The sequence below is a fragment of the Augochlora pura genome, chromosome 9, assembly GCF_028453695.1.
Source record: "Augochlora pura isolate Apur16 chromosome 9, APUR_v2.2.1, whole genome shotgun sequence".
Classification (NCBI taxonomy): domain Eukaryota; kingdom Metazoa; phylum Arthropoda; class Insecta; order Hymenoptera; family Halictidae; genus Augochlora; species Augochlora pura.
In genome coordinates this window covers 3,299,121-3,316,237 of record NC_135780.1, presented here as the reverse complement: position 1 = coordinate 3,316,237, position 17,117 = coordinate 3,299,121, and the positions used below count along the sequence as shown (strand labels likewise).

The 17,117-nt window shown below is 41.0% G+C and overlaps 2 protein-coding genes across 10 annotated transcripts in view; one reads left to right on the top strand and one right to left on the bottom strand.

Annotated features, from left to right (window-relative positions):
- The first annotated feature begins 733 nt into the window (after window positions 1-733).
- On the top strand, window positions 734-16,220 carry LOC144475159 (alpha-tocopherol transfer protein). Of its 3 annotated transcripts, XM_078190753.1 has the most exons (8): window positions 734-1,118; window positions 8,152-8,289; window positions 8,436-8,676; window positions 11,462-11,553; window positions 11,897-12,142; window positions 13,162-13,356; window positions 13,790-13,961; window positions 15,455-16,220. In XM_078190753.1, exons 3-8 carry the CDS (start codon window positions 8,481-8,483, stop codon window positions 15,493-15,495), a joined length of 942 nt encoding a protein of 313 aa, XP_078046879.1. In that variant the 5' UTR covers window positions 734-1,118; window positions 8,152-8,289; window positions 8,436-8,480; the 3' UTR covers window positions 15,496-16,220. The 3 variants fall into 3 exon arrangements, with proteins under 3 accessions (XP_078046879.1, XP_078046878.1, XP_078046880.1); XM_078190752.1 differs by having other exon boundaries at window positions 8,152-8,676; XM_078190754.1 differs by lacking the exon at window positions 8,152-8,289 and having other exon boundaries at window positions 735-1,118.
- The window catches only part of LOC144475160 (alpha-tocopherol transfer protein-like), a 33,216-nt gene continuing 32,032 nt past the window's right edge, over window positions 15,934-17,117 (bottom strand). For all 7 annotated transcript variants that reach the window (XR_013494811.1, XM_078190758.1, XM_078190760.1 and 4 more), the window contains exon 5: window positions 15,934-16,937. Coding sequence is in view for 6 of the 7 variants with exons in the window: in XM_078190758.1 (XP_078046884.1) it covers window positions 16,903-16,937 (35 nt within the window). In the remaining variant the exon portion in view is untranslated. The remainder of the gene's footprint in view (window positions 16,938-17,117) is intronic.

Here is a 17,117-nt window from a genome sequence, read left to right as displayed (position 1 = left end):
AACAACAATGGCTATGATAGTAACAATTCTGATACAGCGTATAACTACATTATATTATATAAAAATCTATAGTACATTATATATCCTATTTTCTTTATAGCGTTTTTCTTTGAATAATGATACGGTGAAACCCTTTACAGCAACACGGCGTTTGGAGGGTCGAAAGCAACGGGTCCCAAAATTTCAAAAATCATCCTAAATAATCCGGCAGATAAAAAAAAGAAAAAAAGACAATTTAAACGACTCGATTGCTCGGAGGCGAGAGTCGTTTTGAGGAACGACAGTTTCGAAACGTTAGATGACCGAGCTAGAACGCGAGAGCTGGACCGCCTTCAAGATGGCGGCCGGATGGCCCTAATTCCCGAGTATCCGAGCAACGGTAGCCTGGCGAAGGAAGCGCGGCGTTCGCGGGATCGCGAGAAAAAGGAAGAGAGGAGAGGAGAGCCTGATTCCCGCGAGGCAGCGTCGCGGAACCGTTAGATCGAGCCGGCGGCGAGGGAGACTTCGTGACAATGCGAACACCAGCCTCGCATATTGTCGGGTCACCGACTATGTTGAATGGCCGACATTTGACACCCGCGGGGGTCACGATCAAAATTTCATGGCGACCGAGCATCGTCCGACCGAAGTTCTCGCTGTCACGAAAAAGACCGTCGGCCCGGAAAAAGGTGGGAGTAACGGCCGATCCGGTCGCGGTCGGCCGCTTTCCAGCCGATTTCTGACAGCGAGGCGTCCGCACGAGGCAGTCTTCGCCGGTGTCTTGGCCACGTTGGGTCCTCCTCCTCTGTCCGCGTGCAACAACCTGTTTCCCTGCGCTCACCTCCGCCCAGGCGTTCCTCTTCTTCCTCTTCTCCTCCTCCTTCTTCTTTACCTCTCCTGGCCACGCTCGATCCAGAGAATTCCCCCGCGACGTGGAGTATAATATCTTTGGACGGTGCCGTCGCGATTCCCTGAGAACGCAACGCGTCACGGCGGCCTCAGCGAGGTCGGACCAACCGGAAACTATCCACCAGCTGACCGAGGAGCGTTTCAGTGCCATAGTCGTTCGCGCTCGGCTACGGGAAGCCCGGCGAGACACGCTCGACAGAGTTTTAGAGGATTCTCCTCGGTTTAATCAGGTACAGCGTTGTTATTGTTGCTTCTTGCAAATTGAGAAATACGGGATATTAACACATTAAAGGCGGGGGATCTTGACTCGTTTTTCGTCCTAGAGCGGGCGCTATTTTGTGTAACCATAAAAAATTTAGTCTTACAAAAGTTTATTTAAACGCTTAAAACTACAAGAAATATTAAAAAGGAACTAAAAACTAATAAATCGTATTACTACGACTCCCGCCTTTAAGCTACAGTCGAGATCAATCGTAGTACTACGACTCCCGCGTTTAATGTGTTAATGTTGGTGAGGGTTGCTAGCCGAAGGCTCCGCGGATCGCAAAGTTGAGGGTATTGTGTTCGTGGAAGTGATGGTTTAACGAAGTAGTTGGGAAGTTATCGATTTAATCGAGCTTTTACGGATCTGTTGTTTCACGTTAAATCACTTGACATTTTTAGGTGACTAACTTGTATCTTTCTCAGCTCGAGTTGCAAATTGTCCGGCTGATCAATGTTTCTGTCGCATATATCGCGAGATTATGTTCGCAGATGTGTTAACATTTTGTGAATTTAACTAAGAAATCAAAACTGATTTCCTCGCTTTCATTTTCCACGACTCCGGCGCATTTTGTACACTCATCAAATTGAATTTGCAATTCTTCAAATAATTATACTTTTAACAGTTGTTTAAAATACAAACATTGATAGTGTTACAATTAGTTTGCAGCGTTGCATAACAATTTTGTGCGGGATCTTGGAGTCGCCGGTCGAACGCGAAACGTTAAATTCACTTTCATTGTTATTTCGACGTCGATCGAAATTGGTTGGAGATAATTAATGCATCACAGAAAAACAAACGGTATTGAAAATCATCACGTGAAAAAAAACAACACGTGAACGCGTTTTACATTTACGCAGTATTTTTTTAAATTGCGTCAATCCTCAGGATTTATTACCGTCCGCGATTTGACGATTCGCTTGACATTGAGATTGAAATTTTATTCAACAAGTGAAAGTGCTTCGAGAAATTTATCTCCGATTTTTGTTCGTCTCTGGAAGCGTCCATCTATGAGTTACATTAACGGATAAAGGAGGCGCGTAAACAATTTCGCTCCACGGTCGAGTAAATGCTATAATGCGCTCGGATAAAGAAATTCATTCGGCAACATCCCACTGAAGCATACTCGAGCTTTCAGTCATTGAAATATTTGGAGCGTGTAAACATTCATTTTAAATCTGCCGCGACACTTTTTCCTCGCAGCAATTTTAATGAACCGCTTTAACATCGTTCCTACACGTTTCTGGAACTTTTCCATCTCGCTCGACTATTTTTATTTCCACAAAATGTATGCGGCAACAGATTACTAATCATCGTTCGACAACACAGTCGAGTGCAATTCGGATTTGTTTATACTCGACGCCCGCAGGTTAAGTAATTTATATAAGAGGTCAACCAAACGCGAACTTACATAATGAATTAGGTTGAATGTATAGCAACGTAACGATCGGAGCCGTGCGAATTCTGACTATCATCCTCGATCGCGGTATTCGATGATAATTAGATGTTCCGTTTTAATTGAACAGCAAAATGTCGGAAACGGTGATCGGCTTTTTCGCGGCTTCAAATTGGAAAAGCTGTGGTAACGACGATACTTTTTCTTCGTGGACGAACTCGTCACGGATTTGAAGACTGTAGATTCCTCTTTATAATGACTTTAAATAAATTTAAGACGCGATTTTTGTTACTCATTTCATTGAAATTATTCGAAACGATATAGGGCATGCTATTTTAATAGATTTAGATTCTCCAAATCTGTTCTATATTTTTGGTTCGTAAAATCGCCGAAAAAATCGCAGATCAATTTTTCGAAGCTCGTTGCAAAGCAGAGACTTTAAGCTACAAATCTATGGTGGTTACAAGTAGGAGAAAAATTTTTTAACGTCTCTCCGGTTATTTAAAGTTGTACGGTATTGGAGAACGAACGCGTTTTCAGTTTTCCTCTTACGATATTACAGGAAATAAATATAAAGAAAAATGAGCTTTTTGATACAGTGTATACACTCAACTTGCTTTTGTTAACCCTCTTAGTGCCGAGCGAAAAAGCCAGATTTCACGGTATTACTAGGGTTTGGAAAAAGGCTCATAAAAATCAAACGAAAAGCAATATTTACATAATTTAAAAAGCAGTGTATTAAGGACGAAATTGAGAATGAAACAGTGACGCCAATTGTTCTATATTCATTGGAAATTACATAAATAACAGAGGTATAAGTATAAGGCATTTTTCGCCAGTGCAGCGCGGGCCAATATATCGGCCCTCCGGCACTAAAAGGGTTAAAGTATAGATTCGACTTGCTTGTGCTAAAGACACCAAACTTCAACTCAAGCCGAGACTTATCAGCGCACGATTCTTTAACGCGAAGCTGCAAGCATCGGAAGGTCAAGAACTTTTCTAAAGCCGGAATCCTATGGATCGATTGGAATTCCATGGGTCGGTTGAAATCCCATCGACGCTGCTACAATTTCCTCGGTACCTCAAGCCCTCGATCGAGGACTCTAGCAGCCGCAGCCCCGTTAATCGAACTTCCGTCGATTATTCCTACTTCGACTCTCGGTTCCCTCCGTGGCGGCGCGTCTCCCCCGAACTTCGCGATCGTCTCGCCCGAACTTCGCGCCGACGAAACTGCTCTCGAATGGGCTCCCTAACGACGCGGAATCATCGCGACCGGATCGAGGCGAAGGTTTCACCGGCGGAACGCGCCGGCGTCCGCGATTTTCCCGAACCGATATTTCCCGTAGCGACGCCTTTCCGCGGTCGCGATTCGTTACAGAACGAACGAGACGAGTTCGGAGTCACGTTCGAGCAAAAATCACGGTCGGATGGAAATGAAAACGCAGCGCGACGAACTTTCTCCGGCGAGCCGAGTCTTTCTTGTTCCGGGCTTCTGTAAACGTTAGATCGGAAGCTCCGCGAAGCTTATCGCGCGGTAATACTGCCCGGAGACAAAGAGCTGATAAGCTGCGCGCTTCTGTCTGCTCTCTTTGTTTCTGTGAATTAAATTAATTGGATCAAGGTCTTAACGCTGAACAGAGCCGGCCAAAAACGGCAGATTTCGCGTTACGTATTTCAAAATCGTTGAAATTACAAAGCCGCTTTTTCACGAAATGATTGAATATAGTTTTCGATCCAAGAACCGATTGTAATAAAAATCGTAGGAAATCTAAATATATTCAGTTTCATCGCTCTGTCATTTTTAATTATCGGTTAAAAACGGCAGATTTCACGATCAGGATTTTAAAATTGTTGAAATTACAAAGTCATTATCGTAGAAAATAATTGAATACATTTCTCGATCCAAGCACCGATTATAATCGAAATCGTAGAAAATCTAAATAAATTCTGTTTCATCATTCTGTCACTTTTAATGCTCGGTAGGTTTAACATTAATCTAAAGAAAAATTATAGAAAATCCAAATAAATTCAGTTCCATCGATCTGTCATTTTTAATACTCGGTAGATTGAACATTCATTCATTTAATTTAACATTTACTATTCATTCACGGCTGGCCGATTTTTCAAACAAACGCCGGGACGCGAAAATATCGAAACGTTTCGTCGACCAATTGTTCTGTATTCAATTCTTACCCGAGGTCGTCTTCCTTTCAAGATAACCGTGAATAATTTCAATACAAACAGCAGACAACGCAGTAACGCGACAATGGTCAGTTTCCACGCAGCCGAACGACAGGCATTCCCGACGATCTTATCGCATTTTTTTGCTGCGAAGCGTCTCGATGGGATCGTTGAATCAGCGCCGATAAACCCGCCGCAAATAGATCGCCAATAGTCGAGCACTGTGAAATCGCGAGCAAATTGAATCGATTAATTATCGCGGTCCAACGGGGACCAGGGGATGCGCCGTTTTCAGCCGGCGCAGATTCTCGTTGCCGCGAATCAGTATCGGCCGTGGACAGAAATCTGTACGCAGATGCGAGTCGCGCGTAGACGGGTTAAGCGACGCTGTTTTCATTGTTTTATCGGGCCGTGAATCATTGTATTAGAATCGTTGGACGAAGAATGAGAATGATGACCGGTGTACGTACTTTGCACGCGGCTGCACTTCGATCGATTCGCTTTGCCTAATCGTTGATTGGAAATGCAACGGGGCAATGGAAACGGTTCATGGTCGGACGGTTCGTTTCAGTCAGCCGGTATCGGTGATAAATCATAGACAATAAACTGATCCAGTCGTAGAACTCGCGGCGGGATTCTGCACGGCATTTTTTCGCCGCTGCGTCATTCGGCGACGTCAGTGTCCAAAACTGGATGTCTAAGGATTTCGAAAACGTTGCATGCATAATTTTTCTGCGTGGTTTTGGGACTTCTACTAGGTTACCTGGGTCGCGTTTCGTTCATCGTGACGTGGCCAGGCAAATATTATTAACACTTTGCACTCGAGTGGCGACTCTGCGGCGCCGTTAAAATTGTTGTAACACGTTCCAAAATTATTTTTAACCCTTTGCACTCGAAGCCACTTTACCTAAAATTCCAACATAGTTTCTATGATTTATAGTATTTTCATTTTATACGACTTATTGCACTTTATTCATATGAAATTGGGTCACGTGACTCGCAGAGCAGTTGCAGTTTTAATAGTTTCTTAAACACAGATGACAATGATAATATACAAATTATTTTGAGACATGATAAAACAATTTTTAGTGGTGCCTTAGAGTCACCACTCGAGTGCAAAGGGTTAATAAATATCGCCATAGCTTAGATTTCAAAATTGTTTAAGGTGTAACTGTTATATGAGTCACAACGCTCAATTTCACATGCATAATAGGAATATTGTTACGTAAAATGGAAACACTAGAAGTCTGAAAAATGATGTTAGATTTGCAATTGAAGTGGCTTCGAGTGCAAAGGGTTAACATACCACGTGCGGAAGAGGTCTTAGTATCACCTCAAAAGATTTAATTTTTTCTCATACTTGCGTCATATGATTGTGTTTTAAAGAAGGGTATTTACTACCGCACATAGTCTGTAGAATAGAATTATTTATAGATGGCTACAATAATGAATACAATAGAACATTAATTATTCGGTCTGTCAATAACAGAATCAAATCAATCAAAGGTCTCATACATAAAACGATTTCTTGTATACATTAACATTGGAACTATCAGTCTAGAGAAAATAAATTGATTTCCATTTTGTTTTTTGCTGTTGTTGATATTATAAAACTACTTCTGAGAGAAATGTTTTGGCACATTCTTTATTATAAAACGATTTCTTGTATGCATTAACATTGGAACTATCAAACTAGTTAAAATAACTTGGTTTCTATTTTTTTTTTACAGTTGATGATATTATAAAACTAGTTCTGAGAGAAATATTTAGGCATATTTCTTTATTTCTTTCTTATTGTTATAATATATAATGACATTCTTGAATGAATATTTACATTCCCACAAGTCACGTTCAATGCTCGGTAGTTCTAGCGTGACTAAGTCAATATTTTTCAATTATCGATGCATTTATGTAAATTTCGTTAACCCGGATAATCGAGGTTCTATTGTCTTACGATTGATTCTTGCAGCGACACTAACAACACAATCTCCGACACGCACACGCACACGCACAAAAATTCGTCACCGCATTTTACACATTTTCATACACCGATTTTCCGTTTATTTCCAATGCACGACAGATGCACATTTTCGTAAATAACACTCCCGTTTTCACTCGATTCTATTAAAGATTAATGCCAAGGGCGGCAGTTGATTAATCGATTAAAATTGCGAGCATCTTCGGAGTCGAATTAAAAAATGGTTGAATTTATTGCACTGAAAATTGCCACTGAAACGATGACACGTGGTGAAGGATGCAACGAAGAGTGTCGAAATCGATTAAAAATATTGATCGACAGCTTTAGAAATCGATTTTATAGCCGAGCACGCATAGCCGGGCAGAACGGAACGTTTCGGCTTTAAATAGACTCTGCGCGGTGCATGAGAGCCGATCACTTCTACGATGGATGTTTAGCTTGGCAAATCGCTTACACGCATCGATCTCCCACTGCTAATATCTCGTCACGTGACAACTGATCATTGTCTTTTATCCCGGACGGCTCGGTCGCGTTCGATTAAAAGAAAATTTTCCCCGTCAGCGACTTTGACTACCGGTCTTCCTCTGGTCGATTGAAATTCCATTTCCTTATTTTTCCGGTTTCATTCGTTTCTAATCGGGAAATGATTTATGCTAATACTAAATTTTCAATGATTAAAGTCCCCGTAAATCGATTACTTCTATTGAACATTGTGTACAAGATCGGCTTAACCTCTTGCACTATAATAACGAGTCAGACTCGTGATAAATATTCCATGAAAGATGTATTAAATATGAATATTATTAATTTCTTTTAAATAGAAATAAAATTGAATTCTTCTGTTATCGAAGTTTAGAGATGGTAATAAAGACGATAGAAGTCAGACTCTGACGCGCTATTAAAATTGTTATACCAAGTTCTAAGATTATCTTTACAGATATCACCAAAGCTCAAATTTAAAAAGTTGTTAAAAACTTTATTATTGAAAATGGAAATGTTACGAGTCAGAAAACTTATTTTATATTTATAGTTGTGATGTCTTCGAGTGCAGAGGATTAAAGACAAATAATTGCAAGGGGTTAATCAGAAAACGATCTACACTGTATCGAAAATGTCTGCCTGATATTCTGAGAACGCAGAAATGATTCGGAAACAAAGTCCGCGCGCGTCGATAACCGAACGCGGACAGCTTCTATCGCCGAAGCAATCTCGAAAAGTCCAAAAGTCTTTCGAATCAATCAGGTGTAACTCTGCAACTGTCGCCCGAAAACGTTCCGAGCACCCGGTACACTTCACAAGTCACAAGCATGAAAGCAGCACGAAAAATTAACCGTTGTCGTTTCTTGCATAGTCGAATCGCGCGTCGTCGAAACAAAATGATGTCCGCTCGGTGACGCGGCTTTCCGAGCGGCCGTATAACGTTTGAACCCTTGTGTACACGGTCAGGTGCGACACAGGCACGCGCGAGAGGATCTCTGAACATAACACCACACAACACCAAACAGCTATACATCGACTACAACAAGCACCATCACAACAATAAGTACCACCACCACCACCACCACAACAGCCAACAGATAAGACGTAAGCAAGACGCAAGGTGTCCGAGATACCGCGCGCAACAGGCGTCACACAATTAAAACACAGGGGACACTCGGGAGGATCGTTCGTTCGGGATTGTTTGAGGAGCAGTACGGTGAAGCAGGAAGTTCATCATGTATGTCCGACAGATCACGGTGAGAAAGAGGGCCGCGGAGGATAGCGACCCGTCGGCAATGTCGCGGCAGCGGGACCAAGATGGCGACGAGACCGCCGTTAGGGGCCCGCCCTTCATCAAGGTCGACGACTTCATCATCGAGTCGGACCTCCACGACGGCGGCGAGTTCTACAAGGAGAAAGCCGAGAAGGAGCTCAGGGAGACGCCGGAAGTCGTCCAGCAGGCGCTCAAGGACATCAGGGTGTTGATCCAAGGTAATTACGTGGCGATTCTCGCTTTTCATTCTTCCTTTTTATTTTGGGTAGTCGCACTTTCGACACCGAGATCGTTTACACTCGCGGACGAGCTCTCGAGGCAGCTGATCGTCTTATCTGGGTCAAGTCGATCGAATGCCTGTCCCTTTTTAGCTTCCTTTTTTCCACGGTCTCCTTTTCTGGCGTTCCACCGGGTTTATTAAGGCCGGTCCGGTCTTTTCAACCCCTTGCATTACGATCTCTTTCGCAATCGCGTTGATTGGCACTTCTTCGCCGACCGGTTGTCTATAAGTCGATTCTTTTTCTGATCGGTAGGTAGCCTGCGAGTTAGTTGTCACGGCAACCTATAATTTGTTATCTATTATTGAGATAAGAGTATTAGATTATAGCACAGTGAACTTGAATATTATTATATAATTTCTGAAATATTAGATACCTCTTGCAATTTATAAAATAAATAAAAAATAAAACTAAAACTTAACGTTGAGCTGCTACCAGCTGCAATATTATATAATTTTGTTAAAATATCATGTATCTTTAACAATTAATGAACTAAGTAAAATGAAAAGAAAATAAGTAAAATAGATAAAATAAATATTGTTTAATGCTAATGTTGTGGAAATATGAAAATGATAGCAGCTGTAATAACAGAAATATTTAAGACTGAATAATCGGTCGATAAAGTGTTAACATTTAATTTTGTTTTTCGAAACTCTTGGAGTTGAATGAAGATCCTTTTGTAGGAAATAATTGAATGAATATCTTAATCTAAGCATACATTATAATAAAAATAGCAAAACGTCTAACTAAATTCAATCTTGTCATGATTATCGAATAAAACATGATAGTCGTCCTTAGAGCTCGGTATATTTAATATTAACATTCCAACGGCGAGGCTGCTGTGCATTTAGAGCCAGGGTATAAAATATTATTACAAAAATATCGAACAACCTAACAATTAAGTGAAATATCCACACGTTTCGTTACTAGACCGCGAGTTTTATTCAAAATAAAACTAATCTGCGCCGATTGTATAAACCAGGAGCTAAATAAAATTCTATTCTTTCTTCTAGCAATTTTCATAAATTAAAATACTCTGCGTTACACTTATTTTTGCCGTAAATGCGCAAAATCCGTGGTCTATTAATTACTGTCTACAGACAAACTATCTAGGAGGAATACCTTGAAAGATAAATTTGTAAAAATAGATAAACAAAGTGACAAATGATTCTAAGATCCGCCAGAAGCTCCGCCGTTCGAGTATTGTTATTTTTCTAGTAGAACGAGACAATTATTTTCATTAAATGATTTCGACGACAAAAGAATCTGTTTCAATTAACAAGAAATAAATAACACGTTTAATCGACTTATCTGTGAAATCTACAATACGAGTCTGTCTCGCTTTCAATCTGCGAAATTTTAATAACTCTCTTTGTGAGATAAGAACCTCATGTAAGATAAGAACAGAAATCATATTTTGTCGAACAGTTTGCAGTCCATTCTTCTGATTTGCAGCTGTCCTTTCACAATATTTGCATCTTTGCAATTTCCACACTTCTGTCGCAAATGATCGATTTTTAGTGTTTACGAAGTCACGAAATTGTTTTATGGAGATAACTACCAAATCTGGAGTTTTCCAACATTCTAAAATTCCATATCTAGCAACAACGAAGATATAACATTGCCTCCGCCAAACAGAACAATCGATAGAACATTTATCAACAGTCTTAATTATAAACTCCAAGCAATACGATATCCGATCGCTTAAGATAACAAAATTCATTTACCGATCCAGACAGCGATCTCGATGGAAGCGTACAGGTGTAATCTGTATTCTCATTTTCAATCTTCTGTCCCGGATCAAGTGTATAGTTCGCCGTGGAACCTGCTCAATGAAAATGAAAGTTCCGCATGGTCGCCGGTACACCTTTTCTCGAAACCGAGAGTGACAGCCTGGCGATGGCCAGGCTGGGAGAGATTTATGTACTTTCTACAGCGGAGAGATCATTTAGGATCGCGGAGAAGCGATTCGGAAACGAATCGGCGATAAATGTCAGGACCCTCGGACAATGGATGCTGTTCACTTGGAAAATCTTGCTTCTCTAGTACGCACATAAATTCCTAGGTGAATGTTTTACGGCGCGACTACGTTTCGTCAACAGCGGTTTGAAGAAACTCAATTTCATGCTATAGTGAAACCTCGAGTAACCGAACTAGGTTTTCTTTTATTTTTATAATTAAAATTGTCCTGTAAAAGGACCTCGATAAAATCTCGATCTGTCATTTTATTTTATTTTATCGATAATTAATCTTTGGACATCGGAAGCCTTGTTTATTCAGGCATAGAGTTACAAGCATTGCATCTAAATTTTATGACAGTCACATGAGGTTACTAAATGTTAATATTGAAACTAACAAAGAGTTAGTGAAAATATAGTAAAAATTAACTTTGGTCTTGTCAAAGAGGTTTTAGTAATATACGAATTTGAATGGTACACAAAAATAAAAGAAATTGAACTATTAGTTTCGAATTTAGACGATCGAAGTTCCGCAGCTGTTTTAAGATCTCAGCGTTCATAAAATTGCACGCGGACCGTGCACATGGGTGTGACTCGTGTAACAAGATTGGAAGCAATAATCATCGCGAAGCCGGCAGTGATTTGCGGTTGCGATCGCGCGGCCGTGCGCCGTTCAATTACTATGCTCCTCTGCGCTACGTTTCCTAGCCGATAGGAGGAAAACCGAGAGCAAAGATGGCCTCTGAACTTCGTGTTTTCGTTCCCAGACGAGCCGGATCTGGAGGTCCCGGACGACGACGAGTTCTACCAGAAGTTCATGCGTCCTTGCAAATGGTACCCGAAGAGCGCCTACGAGCTGGTAAGTCCTCGAATCGGTCTCTGAAATTAACCCCTTGCCGTGCCATTTCCTTTATAATTACCGTGATTAGAACTTCAATGATCCCACTAATTTCTTCGTAGAAAAAAGGAATTTTATATTAATTGTGTGCTTACATCTACTCGCACATTTAAATATTAGAGACAAGAGAATAAAATAAAATTTTTTAAAATAACATATACTATTACATACATATATATACTATAACATATATTCAACTTAACATATTATTAGAAATCTCCATCACGAGTCTGACTCGTTAGAGTACGGCAAGGGGTTGAAGAGATAGAAACGAAAGAATTGATCGATTTATCGGCTTTGGTAGATGAAGAGATTCTACAAGTACAGGGTGAACTATCCTAAATATTGTAACAATTTGCTGCCAAGCAAAGAGAAGAAGGTCTTGTCTTCGGAAATATTAGTGCCGATGCCGGAACGCACGCCTCAGGGTTGCAGGATACTGCTGGTCAATGCTGGAAAGAAATGGAATCCTAAACAGATCAGCATCGACGAGATGTTCAGGGGCGTTATGCTGGCGCTGGATGCGGCCATGGCGGAACCCAAGACACAGGTCTGTAGAAATTCAAGATGAAGAAGTACGATATAATATATATAAAACCTTATTTTAATTATTGAAATTGCTAATTGTTAAGCGAGGTATAAATTCTGCGTAATAATTGCGAAATATACAACACTTTAATGAATGGAAAGTGATGCAGTTGCGTTTGATCTAGGTTAGACCGGTGCAAAAATTAAAATTGGCTAGGTGGAAAATTAAATCAGAGAAGTTTGGATATAAATTGTCACCTTTGATAAAAATGATATTAAAATGTATTCTAATTATATTTCAATATTTTGGCCGTATAATTTCAAAGCGTTATATTTTAAAATAATCGTAGAGTAGTTTAGAGTGTTATATTTGAAAATAACCATAGATAACCATAGAGTAGTCTAAAATATTTACTCATAGTACTTTATCATGAATAATTTAAAGGATATAATTACCACTGTCCCGATAAATAAATTTAGCATATAACTTTATATCACATAAATCTTAATTTTATAAACAAAGACTCGCTATGCCCAGGTCTGCCCTACTAATTTTTCTCAAGCATCAGACTTATATAACCTTGTTAATTAAATAACCACCGAATAAGAAAAATGGCTGTCATTTTGTTTATGCTTTTTAAAACGTCTCGTCGAATTTCGAATATTCTATTAGCCAACGCTGCTAATCAGCCGTCTCTACCGTGTCCAAGTCGACTTGTCGAACACGCGTATCGTGTGTAGAATCTGTTGACTCGGAAATACAGATTCTACAAGAAAGGCTCGCTTGTTTAACACTCCGAGCGTCGAGATCAAAGTTCGCAAATATTCCGCAGAATATCGATATACCTCTTCTTAAGCTAATAATCGTGTGCACCTTGTCCTCGTATTGTGCGAAGTCATCGACGCTTATTTTCACGGACGCCTCGCGACGGCGTTTAACAGACCGGGCACCGGTCGTTCGGTTTTCCGTTCCACGCTCTGTCCACAGTCGCACTCTTATTTTCTTGTTTCGTTACTGACCTCTGGCATCCATTGTTTCAGATCGCCGGCGTTCATGCGATCCTGAACATGGATGGATTCTCGCTGAGTCAAGTAACATATTTCACGCCGAGTTTCGCGGCGGCGTTGACCGAGTGGGTGCAAAGATGCCTGCCGTGTCGTCTAAAGGGCATCCACATAGTGAACCAGCCATACATATTCAATATGGTTTTCGCCATTTTCAAACCTTTCCTTCTAGTAAGTCTCCCCGACGTTTCTTTCCGTCCGACAACGAAAACGAGCAATCGTTAACTTTACTTGCAGACAACTTTAATTGCAACATTCCTTGTAGCAAAATGTCGAATCAAATCTAATCGAAGTAGATAGAATTAATATGTATTATTTTACTCTAAATTCTCTATTATTTTACCGCGAAGAAAATGTCTATGATCTTTAATATTTTCTATTTTGTCAAATTTAGTAAACGAATCGTTTCTTTTCTATTTCATTATAAAAAGACCAGTCGCTTTTTATTGCTCAGTATTTTCTTCTCACAGTCAAACCTCCCTGGCAGTACACGGTGAAAGTGATGATCCGGAAACGTTAATTACTTCGCGTAATTGCTCCGCGTTCCAGTTGATCCGCGAAACGACGCGACTCCGCGCTGCTCACGATCCGATATGTCTTTCAGGAGAAAACGAGGAAGAGGATTCATTTCTACGGGACGGACTACAAATCGTTGGCCACGCAGCTGACTGCCAAATGTCTGCCCACCAACCTCGGCGGTGAACTGGTCATGCCGAAAGTGCCATTCGGCAACGGCATCTGCGAGTACTTCTGCTGGTTCGAGAAGGAATTCGAAGGTAAACCGCGGCATTGGTTTTACATGCCGTTCGCCGAAAACTAACAATTAAGCTCGACACGTACATCGGTCGACCATTGTACGTCGAAGCGACAACATTCTGCACGTATCTTTCTCTATCGATCGTCTCTACTCACCTCTTCCCTTTCTTACAACTTCTCTAACTCTTTTTAACACGTTCTTCGAACAACAATAACTTGCAACCAGCTACGCTTGTGTGAACGTCGATGGGCAAACATAACCAGCCTGGTGAACAGCTGTCTTACTTTCTACTATTCTGATGGTGCCTCTCTATTTTGTACCTTTTCTTTATGGAATGTCTGTTTTGTACTCTTTTAATGGAGCTTCTGTTTTGTACTTCTTTAATGGAGTCTCTATTTTGTACTTTTTTTTCATGGAGCTTCTACTTTGTACCTTTTCGATGGAATGTCTATTTTGTACTTCTTTTTTTATCGAATGTTTACTCTGTACTCTCTCGTGCAACTTTTATTTCTACCTTCTTCTACTGTTACTGTTCTCTGTATCAACCATTTAACAAATATAATATTTCTCTTTCTGCTTTACTAAACGAAATAAAGTTTATCGTACATTGATCGCCCACGTTTAACACCACACAACCTACACGATATGCACACGATGGTTTCTAACTAGCCGACGAATATCTTTCGCTCATCAAAGTTTGAATCTCGCGGGTTATTAAATCTGCAGCCGGCGAATATCGAGAGAACACGATTTCTCATTCGTCGGGAAAGAAAAGTCTTTGAACGCTGCCTTTAATTTATAGAATTTTCAATAGCGACACGTAATTTGTTCTTACGCTTCCGGATGATCCGACGGTATCTCTGACAGACTCTGGTTACGTCACGAGGGTTCATTTAACCCTCTTCCGCCGAGCGATGTCAGATGTCACGTCTCAGGTAATCACGGCATTAGCATGTCATTACGCAACCGTGTGTATTATTTATCGCGATGATCCTACGAAACGCAAGTTTGAGGTCTCGCTGACGAACGAGCGATGACAATCGCCTTGCAAATGATGGAATATATTGTCGCGGCCATCGCGGCCTTGACCTTATACCGCATATTGTCGATAACGGAAGCGATCGCCGTCGAATACGCCGCCTCGTAATTATTCATCGTTTAACGCTCTCAGCCCTCCGAAATATACCCTGTCGCAACTTCCCTCGTAAACGAATTCGAATTAAATAAACCGTCGAAAATCGCTCGCCTAATTCTGCTGCACGACCATTTCTTCCGTGCGTCGATTATCAATTTCTAACTTTTGTATTCCGCGGCGTCCAGTCATCGAACAAATTTATTAAACAGGTGCTGAAATATGCGTTGCGCGGCGCAATTAACGAGTATGATTCCAAGTAATCGACGCGCCGGAAGCGGCCATCTTGTCTGGCTCGCGGATCCAGTGGTCTTTTCAAGTTTAGTGCCGGGTTTCATTGTATCTCTCCATTAAAATTGTGATTTTTAATAACGTTTCAGCATCCAACAGGAATGGATATCGCGCTGCGATCGCCCGATAAGAATTCCATTTACCTTTGACAACGAGCATGCGGATACTCGGGCGGTCACGTGATCCGTCATCTCATGAATTTCGGCAGAAGGAAGCGGAGAACGAGGCGGATCGTCCTCGCACGATTAGAATTAAGAAAAGAATATATTTGGAAAACTACTTTAACTTAGTTTAAGATGCGGTGTTGAGTCGGTAGAGTCGAGTCGGTAGACTGGCTTTCGAAAATGCCCCGGAAACAATTAAAGTACATCTTAACAAAGCTAGAACGTTATTGGATATGTCTGTAAGATATAGCGAAATTGCTCGAGACAGCGAACGCGTCGGCGATGGTGTTTGTAACATGATTTGCGAGAAAAATCAAGACGATATCTCGGCAGATGTTAATCCGCGAAGCGACGCCGATCGACGAATAGGATTTCGGTGGTTTTTGTACGTGAAATAAAAGACATTGTTTTTGCAAACAACTTGTAGACCAATTCTCAATTGTTTCTTAATCGAGACTTCAGTGTACACACAGCGACCGACACGCGGCGACAAGAATCGATACGGAAAATCATTCGGCGACACTGCGGCAACGAGCGTACAATTACCGTCGTCGATTGCCCGCGTCACTCTAATTAAGTACTATGTCTAGCGCCGGATTCGTCCCTCGAAATATCAATTTTTTACTTCGCCGACGAAACTTGTATTCTCACCGATTGCACTGCGAATATGATTATAAATCATTTTTCTATACTTTCGACAATCGTTTCGACGCAATCCTTTCACCGTTGTTACCGATTCCTGCCATTGATGTATGAAATCTTGGCAACAATAACCGGGATATCACCTATCTGTTATATTTATATATATATCTATGTATTTTACGAAAAATACGAAGTCAGAATATCATGAATCTTTTTTATAATATGTACAAAAACTCGCAGCGCTTTACCGATCGATCCAACGGAATCCAGCAGGTAAGTGATGATTCCGATGATTTCGTCGTTTTTCTTTTTTTCCCCCCTCGATTACATGCGCCCGTTCGTATCGGCTAATTCGGTCGGATTTATTGGAACAATTGTTCTAACTCTAACTATGTATAATAACATCAACTGCGACGGTTAAGTCTACCTGTTGCATCTTCGGCATTCTTCCTCTCGTAAGAAAAGTGAAAAAAGAAAACACGCGCAAATTGTCGCGGGACAGAGACGCGGCGGAGAGAGACAGGGGATTGGGAGGGGCGACGGAAGCAACCAGCCGAATTTTGTTTTTCTTTTATAAATAATGCGGACGCGTCGACGGGATGGTGTCGACGGGGCGCCGGCGTTGCTCGGGAATCGCCTCGAAACCAGTCGAAACATCGAGTCCCGATCCTGTCGGAGGCAGTTGTTCCTCTTCACCCCTTCTCGCGGGCACGTTTAATACTATTTACAAGCTATTTGTTGTTCACGTAACCGTAAGAGTTGATCGCTGCAAAAGAAAGAAAGCTTTAGAACGGGGGACAACGTAACAGCGATTTTGATTCGTGATTTTACTAGCAGTGAGACCGATTGCTGTGCTTTTCGACTTAAAACTGACTTTCTATTTGTTAAATTGTACAAAAATTATATTTGTCAAGTAAGACATATAAGCTTCTATTCGTTTATATTA